Source organism: Pelobates fuscus, chromosome 11 (assembly GCF_036172605.1).
Source record: "Pelobates fuscus isolate aPelFus1 chromosome 11, aPelFus1.pri, whole genome shotgun sequence".
In the NCBI taxonomy this organism is placed as follows: Eukaryota; Metazoa; Chordata; class Amphibia; order Anura; family Pelobatidae; genus Pelobates; species Pelobates fuscus.
In genome coordinates, this window is record NC_086327.1 from 111283552 (window position 1) to 111301639 (window position 18088).

The window sequence follows — 18088 nt, forward strand, 5'->3', positions numbered from 1 at the left end:
AACAATTTATTTTTTTTACTTTAAACAAACCTTTTAAATTGCAAATGTATTTTTCTAGGAAATATTTGATTGGTACTCATTGGTCTTATTTTGTAATTACAATCAATGGTAGAATAACCAGGAAAAAAGGGACAAAACAAAAATTCATAAAATGTCAGAAAGAGGGGACGGAGCTTAGCAGCGCACCAGAACATCCGCCATTTCTCCGCTCTCCGAGCAACAGTGATATAATCTGCTCACAATCAACAGCATCGAGCCTCACAATGGGACTAGCGGGCACAGCCTTTGGACCAGGCTATTAACCCCTTAAGGACCAAACTTCTGGAATAAAAGGGAATCATGACGTGTCCTTAAGGGGTTAAGCAGATGCCAGACAACGAAATACCGCAACCGGGGACTTAAGTTCTACTGTGTAGGTGGACGGCTCTGAAAGCTGGACGGGGACCACCCAGTGTGGAGTGCCGCCAAGTGGACCGTTCAACAACCCGACGGCCACACTAACACTGCCATGGGGCGGCGATCCCAAAAACCGCTTCCTTTCACCCCAAAGACACAGAGACATTGGGCAGATGCTACTACCGCCCTTGCAGGCCCAGGCTCAAACCTTTCAGGAGGCCTCACTGCCAGTGCCAAAAGGGAACAGACTCCATGCACAGCCCAGCTGTGGAGGGTCCTAGCAGAGACACACCACAAGAAGCAGATGACTCCGCCCTTGCATCCAGGAGGGACATTCAACTCATGCTGGCTGGTCTGCAACGCAATCTACAACAAATGTGGAGGCAGACCTAACAGTGCCCTCTACAGAGGTACAAGCAGTGACTGAGCTTACTCAAGCCATGGAGGAAGACATCATAGACCTAAAACAAGGCCTGACCTCGCTTGGCAAACCAGTACAAGCCCTGCAGTCCTTCTCGAGGCAAATCACAACACTGGATGACAAAGGCAGAAGGAAGAACATAAAGGTCTTAGAAGAATCAGTACCCTTAGAAGAGCTCCTGAATTTTATAAGACGCCTGGTGTCCACAATAATCCCAACAAGGCAGGCCAAACACTTTGCCTTTGATGGAGTGTACCGAATAGACAAGTCAACTCAGGCACCTACAGCAGTGCCCCGTGACCTCATACTACACTGTCAAACGTTATCTGACAAAATCAGCCTGATGACAGCTCTGAAAGGAAAGACCACATGAATTTGAGTCATGCCATATCAACCTCTTCCAGGACTTGAGCAGGTCCACATTGTTCTGGCGCAAATCCATGGAGCCCATTACCACGGTTCTCCAAATTGCTGGACTGACCTACAGGTGGGCAACCCCGGGAATGGAATGTTGATAACATACCTGCATTTATACCTAGGAATGGCAAAAGTTCAAAGACCTGACCCATCCTCTTTAATATTTCAGTACCCCTGTTCTAGGTGGCCGAAAACCCACTACGCTCTGTGTCCCTAAGACATGTGCTCGGTTGGCATACTAAGTTCCAGTGATACAACCTCTCCCCCTTACTGCCCCATGGTAAAGGGGTAATACCTGCTCTGGAGCACCTCTCTAACATATAGTAGTCACCACCGCCTATGTCTAAACCCCAGATGTTCACGACCGACCTTCCCGGCTCAGGCAACTCTAATGCTCCACTCTCTAGATAGCCTTCTCCTAATGCCCCTTTATATGTCTATATAAGCTACCCAAGTTCACCTGACATGAATACATCAACACTGACTACTATATAAGGCTGCCAGGATGCCCTCAATGCTGAACCCAGCAAGATACCACAGACCCCAATTTCCACGTAGCCCCAAACAACTAGCATCCTACTCACACTATCGCATGTAAGCACGCTGCAGGCGATGCACTTAATTTGCGTTCTCAATTACCCTGTCGCCCACAGTTTACTATATTTAACTACCTGATGCAATTGTTGAGCCGAATATTTACAAAAAAAGGTGCAATGTCCAAGCAAGTCATGTATTTCTATAAGTAAGCCTTATACTGTACAATGTCGTGACACTGCTAATATATTTGTACCTAATGATTTGCACACAAAAAAAGAATTACGAAAGAAAAAATAAATTGTTTCAGAAAGTTAGATTATTTTGGTGCATTACAGCATAGGTAAAGTAAAAAAAAAAAAGTCACCAATGTTTAAAAGTGGAGTAACAGTTTTATACATAACAAATGGCGCATGTGCACAAACGTAAAAGAAAATGCGACATAACCACCATTATTCATGTTTCTCCTCTTCTCTAAGTGCTGACCAGCTGTGGATCTCTCCTTCTCATTTTATTTTTCAGACCGAAAAACATAATTTTGTTGAATATGAGGATAAGTAAACATTAAAAATTCCCCTTTAAGATTTGCAATTTATAAAGAACATAGACTCCAATGGGATTGTTACTCAACAAAAGATCTACAGCTGTCGTCAACCTACATTCATTAAACATATAATTTGTACTACTTGCTTATAAACAGAATGTCATACTTATAGAAAGTGAAAGAATTACTAATTATGTGCAAAGAATAATGTATATATAATTTAAATTTATTTATATATTTATACTGCCGCACAGTGCCCTTTTTAAATTTGCACAAAAGCACAATATAAATACAGCAAGTTTAACGTCCCACCCCTTGTAATAAAAATTTATAATATATATTTATATATATATATATGTGTGGTTTGGTTTTGGTTTTTTTACAATCAATGAATAAAATGTGCGAGAAATGGATCTTTAAGAGCTGGTAGTGTCCTCACTTAGGAGGAGTTTCATATTTGAATACCACACTAAAAAGTTTTCCACCCAGTCTCTCGGCAAGCCAGGAATTCTTGATAACAGCCAGTTTCAAGCTCTCGCACTGGAAGGCTGCGTAGTAATTCGTGTGGATGGCTCGACCCATGCCTTCTATGATGACCAGATCAGTGTTTCTTTCTTTAACAAGCATGGCAAGGCCTTTGTCCAAGCGGCTGCAGAGAACAAATGCAAAAAATAGTTGGAAGGCTTTTAAATTAACAAAAACACACAATGTTAAAAGATACAAATGTTAAATGTAAAGAAATTAGAAAAGGGGGGGAATTGGTGAATGTACAAGTGGAGTGACACTGTAAGTGGTGTGGGCAGAGCTCACCAATCACACAAGTAGGACATGGTGCAACATAACTGATGATAAGAACTCTTTTTTTTGAGTGAGCTAATCAGATTTAAAATAAAAATAAATAAAATTTCACAACTTTCTGACTATAGCAAAATGTGAGAAGTTAGCATAAATATTGCCCATTGCACCGATCTAAACATTTTAACCTTGATTTTGCTTTTTTTCGGAAAAATACACCAATGTTCCCATCAACACCCTATTTTTGTAGGTCTAGAACAGTGGTTTCCAAACCAGTCCTCAAGGCACGCCTACTAGTCCAGGATTTATGGATTACCCAGTTGTGTCTATGGTGTTTTTAGAAGAAAAAAAACTAAAGAAAAAAAAAAAAAAACACACGGACACAACTCGGTAATCTCTAAATCGGCGTGCCTTGAGGACTGGTTTGGAAACCCCTGGTGTAGAGGGTAATCTTCCGTGGACCCCTTGATCACTGTACAAAAAGTGTTGTGAACTATACAACTGTGCTCAGCGAACACGTTTTTTGCTTCATTTGGGCCTTTGCACTAAGACTACAAGCACAAAACCATCACACACCATGGGCATCAACAAAACCATCATGTGAAGTCGATGCAACTCTTGTGCAGAGTTGACCTAGCTGACATTTTGAAGTGGTTATTGTGCCTGCAGTGTGTATGTGCAGCATTTCGCTATAAAATGCTGCCCATACAGGGTTTAGCTATCCCAGAAAATGGAGTTACACAGGTGGCATGAGAGGTTAATGTCAAATCTGTGCATATTTGGTATCTGTCAGCACACACAACATGTTGGAACTAGACAGCCAATGACAGCAAGTGACCTACCCTCAGCCCGCCATCTCTTACATCCATCCCCCAGGGGACGACTGGGCTACAGGAAAAACTAGCGGCAGCCGAGGCACTGAAGCGGAGATAAGTTGTAAGTGACCAAAAACAATGTTTTCTTTAAACACTATTTTTAGTTGGGGTAACCCTTTAAATCACAATGTAATTATGTTGTAACACTTTTTGGATCACCTTCAAATAAAATGAAGATTAGAACATTTATAAATAAATTTTAAAAAAAAATAACAAAACTCAGAATTAACAAAATATATAAATCCATTGAAATAATGTATTTAAGTTTTGAGGAGTTCTGTATAGAAATTCCAGAATCCACAGTTTGAGCATCTTAATTCATATTGGTATGAGTACTAGTTACAATTATAAACCCAGCTATTACAGAATATGCATGGAGAATGCTGTTCATTCTGAACAGGTTAATTAAACGTATGATAAAAGAAAGTAAGTATAGAATTGTGCACAACACAGTGTTCCTGTAAAGCAAGTAAGGATTTGATCAAGTGATACCAGAATAAAAAGCATTTACCGGTCTTTCATATATAAAAACAGAAAAATAAAAGCTAGACAATTTCTGCTACGCCTGCAGACAAATGTTTGCAGAGTTAGGAAGTTAAAGTAATGTATGCTTTTTTATGTTCCGGAGAGGCCTCCTGTCTCTGTTCTACATTTTTGTCCACTAATAATGGGATTAAATCTTTTCTGAAGCAGCAGGAAAGAGATGGTAATAGGCTCCATCTGTTATTGATTAATGGATGAGGCATGACTACCTGTTAACATAACTGCACATCAGAGACTTGCTTTATCATCGCGTAGCATTGGAACTTTCAGATTATTATCGTAGTATATTCAAAACTGCTGTATAGTTTGAAAAATCTATTAACACCACGTGCTGACAGGTGTTTTATGCAGTACAGATTACAGTTGAGGGGAAAACTTCTAACCCATTATGAATTGCTGAATATATTATAGTAAGCCTTGATAAATTTGATTTGGCTCTAGAAGTCAGACTCTGCATCACCGGCAAGAAAATCCCTCCTGGTCAGCAAACTTCTGTCATTAGGGCTCCTCGCCCACCACGTACACTTCTAACACCTAGCTGGCACATAAATACATATACGTTAACCCCTTCACCACCAAGCGATTTGAGAAAAAAAAAAACTACCTCCAGATTCAGAGTATTTTTGGGTGTCCTGGAACGCAATCTTTAAATGCATTTTTGTTTCAGTAGGTCTATATAGCAGATAATTTAAATATAATGAAGTTACAGCACTCTTTGTACAGTGATCAAGGGGGAAAAAAAGCATTGTAAATAAAGAACTTTTCTGAATATGTAATATGCATCTTTACTACACATTGTGTCCCATATACACTCAGTTGTGAAACACACTTTAGATCTTTTATGTTGTATTAATTGGCCCCAGCAACACCCTAATAATGTATGCACATATGCACAGCGATTGCAAATGAAAAATTTGTTTGTAAGAAACAAATTTCGTTTGCAAGTGTTAAAACTGTATACACACGATTCCTTGGAAGGGGTTAAAAGCCAATAATATGGAAGGCCAGCATGGAATATAATGCTTATTTTTCCATTTACAAACTTATCTGCTCAAGACTTCTTCTGCTATATCAATAGGGTATTTAAAGGCTAGTTTGTTATGTAGGAATTGTACTGTCACTGATACTTAAGAGATTTGTATAATACTATACTATATCTATATATCTAGATTTACACCGATAATTAGGAAACTGCACTCTGGCATAAAGTGTCCAACCTTGGATGGCGATGACTGGCTGAGAGTATTGAATTAACCTGTAGAAACACAAACACATCTACATTTTGGTAACTTACCTGAGGTCTAAGCAAGGAGAGCTGGTGCCTGTTTGAACCAATATTAATTTGTCTTCCTGTAAAGCGGACCTTGAAATAAACAAAAAAAAACAATTGAATGAAACATAACATATCTACATTGCCTTCACAAGGTCCATTCTCAATACCAATACTGGTACAATCCACAAAGAATAGAACATTTCTTAAAATGACAACATAATAGGATAGGTAAACACACAACTAAGGTTGATCTATCCTGGATGGATCAGCTGTGGACTGATCTCATTTGTCCCGGCCAGTAAGGAAAGTATAAATAAATAGAAATGCTCAGTTATCCAATAAGAAAATAACATGCAGGAGTTAGCATCTAACTAAAGGAGCCTGAGAGCCCAAGTGATAAATCTGGTGATTATAATTGTCTATTGATGGCTTTGCAACCAATTTACCTAATAATTCTCTATGTGATGATAATAAAAAAAACACAGTCATATAGGATGGGAAAAGGTCAGTTTGCGCAGTTAATATGATCTTTAACTAAATAAAAGGTGCACGAGTGTTCTGTATACTTACTGTATTTTTGAATCGATTGCAGCAATGCGTTCAGCGACTATTAGAGATTCATTGAACGTTACATCATTTAGAGCAGGCCCGGAGTTACAGGCCAAAATCACCTAAAAAAAAAATCCAAAGAAATACGATTATCCCAACAGCATTCGTTCTCTCTCTAATTCAGCAGCGCAGGCTTGTGTAGCAAAGGCACTTTACTGTATTCGCAGCTTAGTGATACTCTTCATTGATTTCACATGAGTGAAATGACGAGTTGACCCTGCTGGGAATGTATCTTGAGGTCATGAGGTTGAAACCATTACTGCAATTACATTATTTACCACCTATTCAATTGGGAGGTTAACTGGGAGGTCTTGCAGAAGAATGGAAAAAAGTATGTCAACCCTCAAAAAACAAATTTTTACTGTAGGTGGTGGAAGTTCATAATGGTTATAAAAAAGTAAGAAGGACTGGGTACATTGTAGATTAGCTTATGTAGAGAGAAGTAGTCGGAGGAGACTACCTTCCATTACGGGTAACGTATAAAAAGTGTTAATCTAAGTATATAGCTAGTGAAGACACACATTATTTCCAGAGATGAGCGGGTCTGCCGGCGCTGGCTCTGCCCCTGTCCACCTCCTTGGCTGACATCAGAATTGATGATATCAGCCAATCACAATGCTTTCAAAGAGAAAAGCATTCGATTGGCTGAGATAGTCAATTCTGATTATCTTTGCCAAGGAGGCGGGACATGGGCGGAGCCAAACAGCATCTCCTCACAGAGATGCATTGAATCAATGCATCTCTATGGGGAAAGTTCAAGTTTATCAAAAGCATGTCTAGTGGCCCTCTGAGGATTGGCCACTGTAGGTGTCCCTAGGCAGTAATGTAAACACTGCATTAACATTGTTTACAGCAAAATAGTGTTCTTTAAAGTACTAAAAATGGGGTGGTCACCATGAAAACCAGTGGAACCAGCCAACATTTGCATTGATGACTCCTCCCCTTTTCCATTTTAAGTTAAATTAAGAAATAAATTATTGCTATACGGAGAAGAATATAGTTGAAAATATTTAAAAGCAGAAATTAGATTGTTGGAAAAGAGTCTTATTAAACCAAATTGTGAAATGATAGAGAAACCATTGCTCAGGTCTAATCAAATCACATTAATTCTTGCATACTTTTTATATATAACCAAATATTCATTCAGTACCTATTTACAAGCCACATATCCGAGTGTGAAAGGGCATAATAAACAGTGTTTACAGTACCTCAGTACCCCTGGAAAGAAGCTCTCTGACAAATGGAAATATCCCCAAAATAATATCTATGCCGCTGTTGTCCACAAATATTAAGGCACAATTATGAGGAGGACCCTGGGAAAAAAAATAAAATAAAAAGTTATGAAAACGTTCAAGCCTGTATGTTTTTCTCACACAAAATAAAACAAAAAACATTCTAACATTCTATCATACGTGAAACATGAAAGATCAACCTGATTTATTTTAAATTCTAAGAAATCGAATAACAGAATATAGTTGAATCCTATATTCACCAACATTCTAAAAGATCAGAAAATGTTTGAGGTTTTAGGATTCGTGAAGCATTGCAACATGCAATACAGAGAAGGATAGAATGAGTTACATGTACATCCACAATACTATGTTAACAGTTACAGGTTGCCAAAACACTGCTGTCCATCTTTATAAAAGCAGCTGCTCTTTTTCTCACTTGTTTCTCGTTTTATTTCTAGCTCAATCTGACATTCAGAGATCAAAATAACAGAGCTCGAACTAAACATGTAGACAGGGTTGTAAGGTCCAGTATCAGAAGAATGTTACGTTCTATTAAGGAATATACAACAGATAAATGCAAATACACCTGTGTGCAGATCAAAACACACACAGTGGGTAATAAGTGAGGGAGAACACACAAAAATTACCCTTAATTAGAAAGTATTGTAGATGAAAGGACTCCTCTCATGTCCTCATAGCAAATACAAAAAATACCAAAACGGCAATCTACAATACAACAATGAGAATAGACATAGGGCAATATTGTTTGCAAAAGTTATGGGTTAATGGATAAGAATGATTTGCACTCACAAACCCAATTTGATTGTAGGCATATCACTAGAATCAATGTAGCGACTTCAGGACCTTGGAACCTCAGTAGCATGCATAGGAAGAATAGAAAATAATAATAGTGCAGAGTATCTCAGTAAAAAATATACATTTTATTAATATCACACTTACAGAAACGAAGTGTCAAATAGGCACATCAGGTGGAAACACTTTGATCCGAAATCCACAAGAACAGAACAGCCAAATAAAACAACATAAAAAAAATATATAAATAGCTAAATACTCTGTACACTAAAAAAGCCCTACGCGTTTCGTTCAGGGTTGAACTTCCTCAGGGGGAAATATCCAGATGCTGTCCTTTGCAAGCATAATATGGAGTGCCAAATTTCTCCTTTTTAAGTTCGTTTTCGGCGCGAAGTAAACAGCCGTGCGCCATACTTCCGGGTTCGGTGCACTTCCGGTTACGCTTGCGTTGCGTTCCGGAATTGGTAACCAAGCCTCGTTTTGGTTTTCATCAGTAAGGACGGCCAGCCTTGCGTTCCATATGCGTTCCAATGCTCGAAAACGAGCAGAAAGTCCCCAAAGTAAAAAACCACAATAAACAAATTAAATAATCAAACAAAGGTAAAATACCAGTATAAAAGAATAAATAGGAATAGGCAAACAAACCAAAATGCAATAAAATTAAGTAAATATAATAAATAAAATCACAAAAAACAAACCAAATCAAAATCTACATTTAACCCATTCGGTTTCAAGGATTTTAACGTATGTATCCAATACCCCTCTCTCTTCCTTAAAGCCATCATGAGGTCACCACCTCTTTCATTTAAAGTAACTTGTTCTATACCTATACAACTTAAGGTGTTAAATTTAAAAGAGGGGCAATTGTTGCAGTGCACTGGCACTGAGTGTGTTAACAAACCATTTTTTATGTTGTTTCTATGTTCTTGAAGTCTTATTTTTAATTTTCTCCCAGTTCTGCCTACGTACTGCATCCCACACCCACAGGTAAGTAAATATACCACGTGGGTGGAGGAGCAAAACACCTTATTTTTAATTTTGAATTTGACTTTCGTCTGTGTACTAACAAAATCTTTAAATGTATTAAATTGATGGCTGCAGCTTTTGCACTTCCCACAGGTGAAAAAGCCTCCCATATGGTTAGTTGAAGTTTTCCCAGATCGAAAAGTACTAGGGGCCAGAATTTGTTTTAGATTATTGCCCTTTCTAAAAATAACTTTGGGAGCTTGTGGGATTTGTTGACCTAGAAATTCGTCCTCGATGAGTAAACCCCAATGTTTTTTAATAATCCTTTGTATATCGAAAGCCCTTCCGTTATATTTGGTGTTAAAAGAAAAGTCGAAAATTGGATTTCTGGTGGTTACATCTTTATTTTTATCTTGGAGTAGATTGCTGCGGCTAATCTTCCCGACTCGATCGATTTCTGTGTCTAAAAATTCAGGGGAATAGCCCTTCTCCAAAAAACGTTTTTTGAGAATCTCAGATTGTTCGAAAAAGGAATCAAGATCACTACAATTCCTCCGTAACCTCACGAATTGACTTTTAGGGACACCTTTTAACCAATTTGGATGGTGTCCGCTTGTGGTGTCAATAAAACTATTGGAATCGATGGTCTTAAAGAATGTTTTAGTCTTGATCTCCCGCTCCTCAATATATATTGAAAGGTCAAGAAAATCAATACTATTGACACCTATTTTGGGGGTAAAAACCAAAGAAAGAGAGTTGCAGTTGACATATTCAAAAAAGTCATAAAGGAGATCCAAGGGGCCCCGCCAGATCATCAGGACATCATCGATGTACCTTCTCCAGAGCACCAAGTTTGCACCGAACGGGTTGTTAGACCAGATAAACGACCTTTCCCAACAATCCATAAAAATGTTGGCATAGCTCGGTGCAAACTTGGTGCCCATGGCTGTACCCTTAATCTGGAGAAAATATTCCCCATCAAAGCTAAAAAAGTTATGTGTAAGGATGAAACGAATAGCCTCCTCCAGGAAAGAACAAAAAGAAGGCTCTAATTCGATGTCTTGTATCAGATTACTCTTGACCGCCTCTACACCAAGATTGTGATCAATCACGGTGTAGAGTGAAGTCACATCCAAAGTGGCCCAGACATAGTCATCACCCCATTCAATACTTTCCAGTTCTTGAATGAGATGTTTTGTGTCCTTTAGATATGACAAAGCACCCTGAGCATATTTCTGAAGATGGAAATCGATATACTCAGAGAGCTTTGAAGTCAAGGAATCAATGCCACTTATAATCGGTCTCCCTGGGGGCTTATCCTTACACTTGTGAAGCTTTGGGAGAAAATAAAAAGTAGGTACCCTAGGGAATTCCGTAAAAATGAAGGAATAGGTGGATTCATCTATAGTGCCTGCTGTTCTAGCACTACATAGCATGTTTTTAAGATCTTGATTGAATTCATGATTTGGATTGGAGTTGAGTTTGGTGTATGTAAGATGATCATTTAGAAGTCTTAAAGATTCTTCAACATAATATTTTGTCGACATAACAACCACTCCTCCTCCCTTGTCTGCACTCTTTATAGTCAATTCACTTCTTTTACTTAAATTAATAAGGATATTACTTTCTCTCGAAGTGAGATTCTTATGTTTAACTCTCCTAGCCTGATCTCTCCCCAGTTTCTCGAAATCCCTAATAATCATCTTATTGAAGGCTTCAATCTGGCTTCCTCGGTCATTAGGACAAAATTTAGATCTAGGTTTAAATCTCTGAATCTCCCTATCTTTAGTAGGATTGGAGGAGGTATTTGAGAAACCTTCACTAGCTTTCTTAATGAAAAATCTCTTAATCGACATTTTCCTAATAAATTTCTGGGCGTCAATAAAAAGTTGGAAGCAATTTGGGGGTTCTTCCGGGACGAATTTCAAACCCTTACTCAGAAGGAGGATTTCTTGTAGTGTCAGGTTACATCCAGATAAATTAAAAACTCCTAGGCTTTCTTCTTGCTTTTTAGTTAAATTCCCACCCTTTCTCCGCTCAATCTCCTCTTCTTCCCCGGGATATGTTGTTCTCTGAGGGGCACAAACCGATTGGTTAGGGGCAATTCTTGAGACCTTGGTGGAAAAAATTCTGTAATTTCCCCCTTTTTTCGGTCTTGCCCCTTCCCTAAAAAATTCCTGTCAGAATTGGAGTTCTGAGCGGTAGATCGGGTGGTATTCACCACACTAGCAAATGTATCCCTTTGTGGTCTAGGCAAAAGATGCACATTAGATGAACTTTCATTCCGTTTTCTCGGATTGGTTTGATTTCTTAAAGGTGTAGTCCATTTGGGTTTAGCCCCCATATGGTCACCCTTTCTTTGATTAGATCTTTCTCTATTTAAATTAAATTTACCATGATCCTTAAATTTAGATTTTCTATCGATTTTGTTTAATGTTGAATGGGTATTATTGATTTTATCTCGTTTATCTCTAAGATATTTCTTATTCTTAGTTTGTGCGATATTATCATCAAGTTTCTCTATCCTTTCGAACAGAACTTTTTCTTTCCTCTTGAAATCAGAGGTATTTTTATCAAAGGTATTAATATCAGCTAATTTCCCCATTTCATCAGAAACCACATTCAGGTTGTCTCTTTCAAAATCGATAATAATTTCCATAAGCGTCATAGAGCATCTCTCCAGTGCTATGTCCCAGCGTTCAATATGTTTAGATTTTTCTAATCCATTGGCAGGTCTTTTATCCAACCTTAAACCTTTAAGTTTAAGTAACCTTAACCTTTAAGTTAAGGTTCCAACTTTTTATTGACGCCCAGAAATTTATTAGGAAAATGTCGATTAAGAGATTTTTCATTAAGAAAGCTAGTGAAGGTTTCTCAAATACCTCCTCCAATCCTACTAAAGATAGGGAGATTCAGAGATTTAAACCTAGATCTAAATTTTGTCCTAATGACCGAGGAAGCCAGATTGAAGCCTTCAATAAGATGATTATTAGGGATTTCGAGAAACTGGGGAGAGATCAGGCTAGGAGAGTTAAACATAAGAATCTCACTTCGAGAGAAAGTAATATCCTTATTAATTTAAGTAAAAGAAGTGAATTGACTATAAAGAGTGCAGACAAGGGAGGAGGAGTGGTTGTTATGTCGACAAAATATTATGTTGAAGAATCTTTAAGACTTCTAAATGATCATCTTACATACACCAAACTCAACTCCAATCCAAATCATGAATTCAATCAAGATCTTAAAAACATGCTATGTAGTGCTAGAACAGCAGGCACTATAGATGAATCCACCTATTCCTTCATTTTTACGGAATTCCCTAGGGTACCTACTTTTTATTTTCTCCCAAAGCTTCACAAGTGTAAGGATAAGCCCCCAGGGAGACCGATTATAAGTGGCATTGATTCCTTGACTTCAAAGCTCTCTGAGTATATCGATTTCCATCTTCAGAAATATGCTCAGGGTGCTTTGTCATATCTAAAGGACACAAAACATCTCATTCAAGAACTGGAAAGTATTGAATGGGGTGATGACTATGTCTGGGCCACTTTGGATGTGACTTCACTCTACACCGTGATTGATCACAATCTTGGTGTAGAGGCGGTCAAGAGTAATCTGATACAAGACATCGAATTAGAGCCTTCTTTTTGTTCTTTCCTGGAGGAGGCTATTCGTTTCATCCTTACACATAACTTTTTTAGCTTTGATGGGGAATATTTTCTCCAGATTAAGGGTACAGCCATGGGCACCAAGTTTGCACCGAGCTATGCCAACATTTTTATGGATTGTTGGGAAAGGTCGTTTATCTGGTCTAACAACCCGTTCGGTGCAAACTTGGTGCTCTGGAGAAGGTACATCGATGATGTCCTGATGATCTGGCGGGGCCCCTTGGATCTCCTTTATGACTTTTTTGAATATGTCAACTGCAACTCTCTTTCTTTGGTTTTTACCCCCAAAATAGGTGTCAATAGTATTGATTTTCTTGACCTTTCAATATATATTGAGGAGCGGGAGATCAAGACTAAAACATTCTTTAAGACCATCGATTCCAATAGTTTTATTGACACCACAAGCGGACACCATCCAAATTGGTTAAAAGGTGTCCCTAAAAGTCAATTCGTGAGGTTACGGAGGAATTGTAGTGATCTTGATTCCTTTTTCGAACAATCTGAGATTCTCAAAAAACGTTTTTTGGAGAAGGGCTATTCCCCTGAATTTTTAGACACAGAAATCGATCGAGTCGGGAAGATTAGCCGCAGCAATCTACTCCAAGATAAAAATAAAGATGTAACCACCAGAAATCCAATTTTCGACTTTTCTTTTAACACCAAATATAACGGAAGGGCTTTCGATATACAAAGGATTATTAAAAAACATTGGGGTTTACTCATCGAGGACGAATTTCTAGGTCAACAAATCCCACAAGCTCCCAAAGTTATTTTTAGAAAGGGCAATAATCTAAAACAAATTCTGGCCCCTAGTACTTTTCGATCTGGGAAAACTTCAACTAACCATATGGGAGGCTTTTTCACCTGTGGGAAGTGCAAAAGCTGCAGCCATCAATTTAATACATTTAAAGATTTTGTTAGTACACAGACGAAAGTCAAATTCAAAATTAAAAATAAGGTGTCTTGCTCCTCCACCCACGTGGTATATTTACTTACCTGTGGGTGTGGGATGCAGTACGTAGGCAGAACTGGGAGAAAATTAAAAATAAGACTTCAAGAACATAGAAACAACATAAAAAATGGTTTGTTAACACACTCAGTGCCAGTGCACTGCAACAATTGCCCCTCTTTTAAATTTAACACCTTAAGTTGTATAGGTATAGAACAAGTTACTTTAAATGAAAGAGGTGGTGACCTCATGATGGCTTTAAGGAAGAGAGAGGGGTATTGGATACATACGTTAAAAACCTTGAAACCGAATGGGTTAAATGTAGATTTTGATTTGGTTTGTTTTTTGTGATTTTATTTATTATATTTACTTAATTTTATTGCATTTTGGTTTGTTTGCCTATTCCTATTTATTCTTTTATACTGGTATTTTACCTTTGTTTGATTATTTAATTTGTTTATTTATTGTGGTTTTTTACTTTGGGGACTTTCTGCTCGTTTTCGAGCATTGGAACGCATATGGAACGCAAGGCTGGCCGTCCTTACTGATGAAAACCAAAACGAGGCTTGGTTACCAATTCCGGAACGCAACGCAAGCGTAACCGGAAGTGCACCGAACCCGGAAGTATGGCGCACGGCTGTTTACTTCGCGCCGAAAACGAACTTAAAAAGGAGAAATTTGGCACTCCATATTATGCTTGCAAAGGACAGCATCTGGATATTTCCCCCTGAGGAAGTTCAACCCTGAACGAAACGCGTAGGGCTTTTTTAGTGTACAGAGTATTTAGCTATTTATATATTTTTTATGTTGTTTTATTTGGCTGTTCTGTTCTTGTGGATTTCGGATCAAAGTGTTTCCACCTGATGTGCCTATTTGACACTTCGTTTCTGTAAGTGTGATATTAATAAAATGTATATTTTTTACTGAGATACTCTGCACTATTATTATTTTCTATTCTTCCTATGCATGCTACTGAGGTTCCAAGGTCCTGAAGTCGCTACATTGATTCTAGTGATATGCCTACAATCAAATTGGGTTTGTGAGTGCAAATCATTCTTATCCATTAACCCATAACTTTTGCAAACAATATTGCCCTATGTCTATTCTCATTGTTGTATTGTAGATTGCCGTTTTGGTATTTTTTGTACGTTCTATTAAGATCTTCTATTTTGCACTTACCTATATCATCTGCAACCGCTTTCAAAGCACTTTCCTTAACATTTGTAAGCACTAAATGCCTCTCCCGTATTACCATCCCAAATATTCCCACCCCTTAACTTTATTTGAACAATTCTATGTACTCTCTTTTGCAGTTCCTGCTCTCCTTTTGCCTCTCTTGCTTTCAGTGTTACCGATTTCTTCACATGTTTCTGCACCAGGGAAGGGTTCCCTGGAAGTTAAATCACACTCTGGCTATTTCACTTTCTACAAGTGTTCTGAAGGCATGCAGGAGGCATCATGTGTTTCTTATAGGACTCTCTACAACAAATAAAACCATCATGCATGGCGCACAGAAGTCCACTAGAGATGTCCCGAACAGTTCGCCGGGAACTATTTGCCAGCGAACATAGCTTGTTCGCGGTCGACGCGGCGGGCGAACATATGCGATGTTTGGTCAGCCCCCTATTCGTTATCATTGAGTAAACTTTGACCCTGTACCTCACAGTCAGCAGACACATTCCAGCCAATCAGCAGCAGACCCTCCCTCCCAGACCCTCCCACCTCCATGACGAATAGGGGGCGAACCGAACATCGCATATGTTCGCCCACCGCAGCGACTGCAAACAAGCTATGTTCGCCGGCGAACAGTTCCCGGCAAACTGTTCGGGACATCTCTAAAGTCCACATATCATGCCCAACCCAATGAGTAGGATGATATAAAGATATAAAACATTGCAGATAATACTACTGTACCTTTAGTCGCTCTATCCATTTACAATAGGTGTCTACCAGCCAAGGTCGTGCTGTGGGGCAAAAGTCAACAAAATACTAGTCACATCTAGGGTTCTAAAGACATTGCAGGCAAATAGAAACACACACACACACCAAAAAAAACAAAAAACAAAAAAAAACTAACTAGAAGTGTTATTAACAAATAATAATAAGAACACAGAGCACTGTAAGAGATCTTGGAGGAACACTGCAAGCAGAACATTGGGAGCAACACCTCAAGTATAAGTCAGGTGGAAATGATGCAAGCAGAACTCCGGGACAGAGTAGAGTTACACATAACACATAACACATAATAAAAGTAGTATATAAATCTGGCTGACCTATGACCAGCACTACAGGATTCCTTTGTCATACCTTGTAACTTCTTTTTTGCTGCTTCAAATCCAAACTGCTGATCAGATTCCAGGACTCTGAATAGAATGTAAGAAATAGGAACACTTTAAATATGTTTTCAGAAGCATCAATGTATTCATTGGCCAGAAATCCCAGCAATTGGTACTCCTTGTTCTACTTAAAATATATGAACCAACGAACCAACAAACAAGTGACACACACCTACCTCCCTCAAGGTAATAATAGAGTTGGAGGGAAATTCCATAAGATATCAGTGGTGTAGCACGTCACCAAGAGTGCAATATACACAGATACATTATAAACCTTTTATTTTAATTATACAGTATTAATAAAATATAAATACTTTTACTATTATTGTAATAAAATATAACATTTAATAAATTATAAATAACAATGGCATCAATAATAAAACCAAAATTGTACTTTTCTTTTTTTCTTGATTAAGTGGCAGTATTAGGGAGATGAGCTTTCTACTGCTAGACAAGTAACCCCGTGGAAAAACTTAATACGATCGTTAACCCCTCCTACTCGCCCTATAAATGCAGCCATTACCAAAGTTACCTCCGTCATAACAAAAAAATCACGGAGACAAAATTGGCTGCAAAATATATAAACTTTAATAACAAAACAAAAAAAAAAAAAAAACTGCCACTATCTGTACTGCCACTATATTAAGAAAAAAAAGAAATGATGGTAAGTCAAATTTCCATTTTTCCTAGCACATAGTAGCAGTACAAGTAGGATATAACAAGATCCATGGAAAAAAGGGTGGGTGAATCACAAGACAACAACCTAAAGCACCTAAAGTCCGAAAACAGCTGGTTTAACCCCAGAAGTGTCCTCCAGCACTGATCTCCCCGTCCACCAGCTTCTGAATCTCCGTTACAGGAAGGATAGAATGCCGCCGGGCAAGGGAACCGCTGATTGGCTTAGAGGATCAGCTGACCACAGTAGCCAATCAGTAGCTCCCCATTGATAAAAATGGTAGAGACCTAAACTAATCTCACCTTAGGGGCTGGTGACATGGTGGACATATCTTGACACGCACACTTGCTGTCAGATAGGTTAGCACAGCTCAAAAAGGTTTTTTCAAATTTTGTGCTAGAATTGAAATTCTGAACACAGTAGCGTGGCCGGAACTTTAGTGAAATGCAAGGTCTTGCAGACATATGTTCCACTGAGGTGCACAGGCTCAGCACCTGCCGAATGATTGGCAGCCACCCAAGACCACCTACATGCAACTTGCTGGAACTTCTTAGCATAAAACACAGCCCAAAACAGCGCTGTTTCTAACCCTTCGAGGTTTGGAGATGGTGTCAAGGGTTGGAGATAGTGTCCTGGACCTCTCCACCCAGAGAGCTATCAGATGGACTCTCAAAGCAACAACACTTGTGTCTCACCAGCCTAAAAAAAAAAATATTCCGTCCCATCAGTGGGACAAGAAAGAAATTAGTTAGCTATGGGAATTGCGGCATTTATAGGACGAGTAAGAGAGGTTAACGATTGTTTTAAGGTTTTTTTGCACAGGGTTGCTTGTCCAGCACTAAAAAAAAAAAAGTTCATCCCACTTGTACAGCCACTTCATGCTGGGAAAATAATATTAATATTTCATGATAGCTCCTTTCACTGCACAATATCATGACAACCTTTTGTCATATTTTTGTGTGATGTAATTCTGAGAGCTGGCTGTGTTCCCATGAGTTACAGCAAGGTAGACAAACCGTTTGGAAGAGACAAGCAATATGT

At 38.6% G+C, this 18088-nt stretch overlaps 1 protein-coding gene across 2 annotated transcripts in view; it reads right to left on the reverse strand.

Annotated features, from left to right (window-relative positions):
• Positions 1 to 2517: 2517 nt before the first annotated feature.
• PANK4 (pantothenate kinase 4 (inactive)) overlaps positions 2518 to 18088 on the reverse strand; it is a 62064-nt gene continuing 46493 nt past the window's right edge. For both annotated transcript variants that reach the window (XM_063435861.1, XM_063435862.1), the window contains 6 exons: positions 16343 to 16398; positions 15950 to 15999; positions 7616 to 7720; positions 6369 to 6469; positions 5820 to 5888; positions 2518 to 2961 (listed from right to left, as the gene is read on the reverse strand). In XM_063435861.1, coding sequence (XP_063291931.1) covers positions 2748 to 2961; positions 5820 to 5888; positions 6369 to 6469; positions 7616 to 7720; positions 15950 to 15999; positions 16343 to 16398 — 595 coding nt within the window. In that variant the 3' untranslated portion in view covers positions 2518 to 2747. The remainder of the gene's footprint in view (positions 2962 to 5819; positions 5889 to 6368; positions 6470 to 7615; positions 7721 to 15949; positions 16000 to 16342; positions 16399 to 18088) is intronic.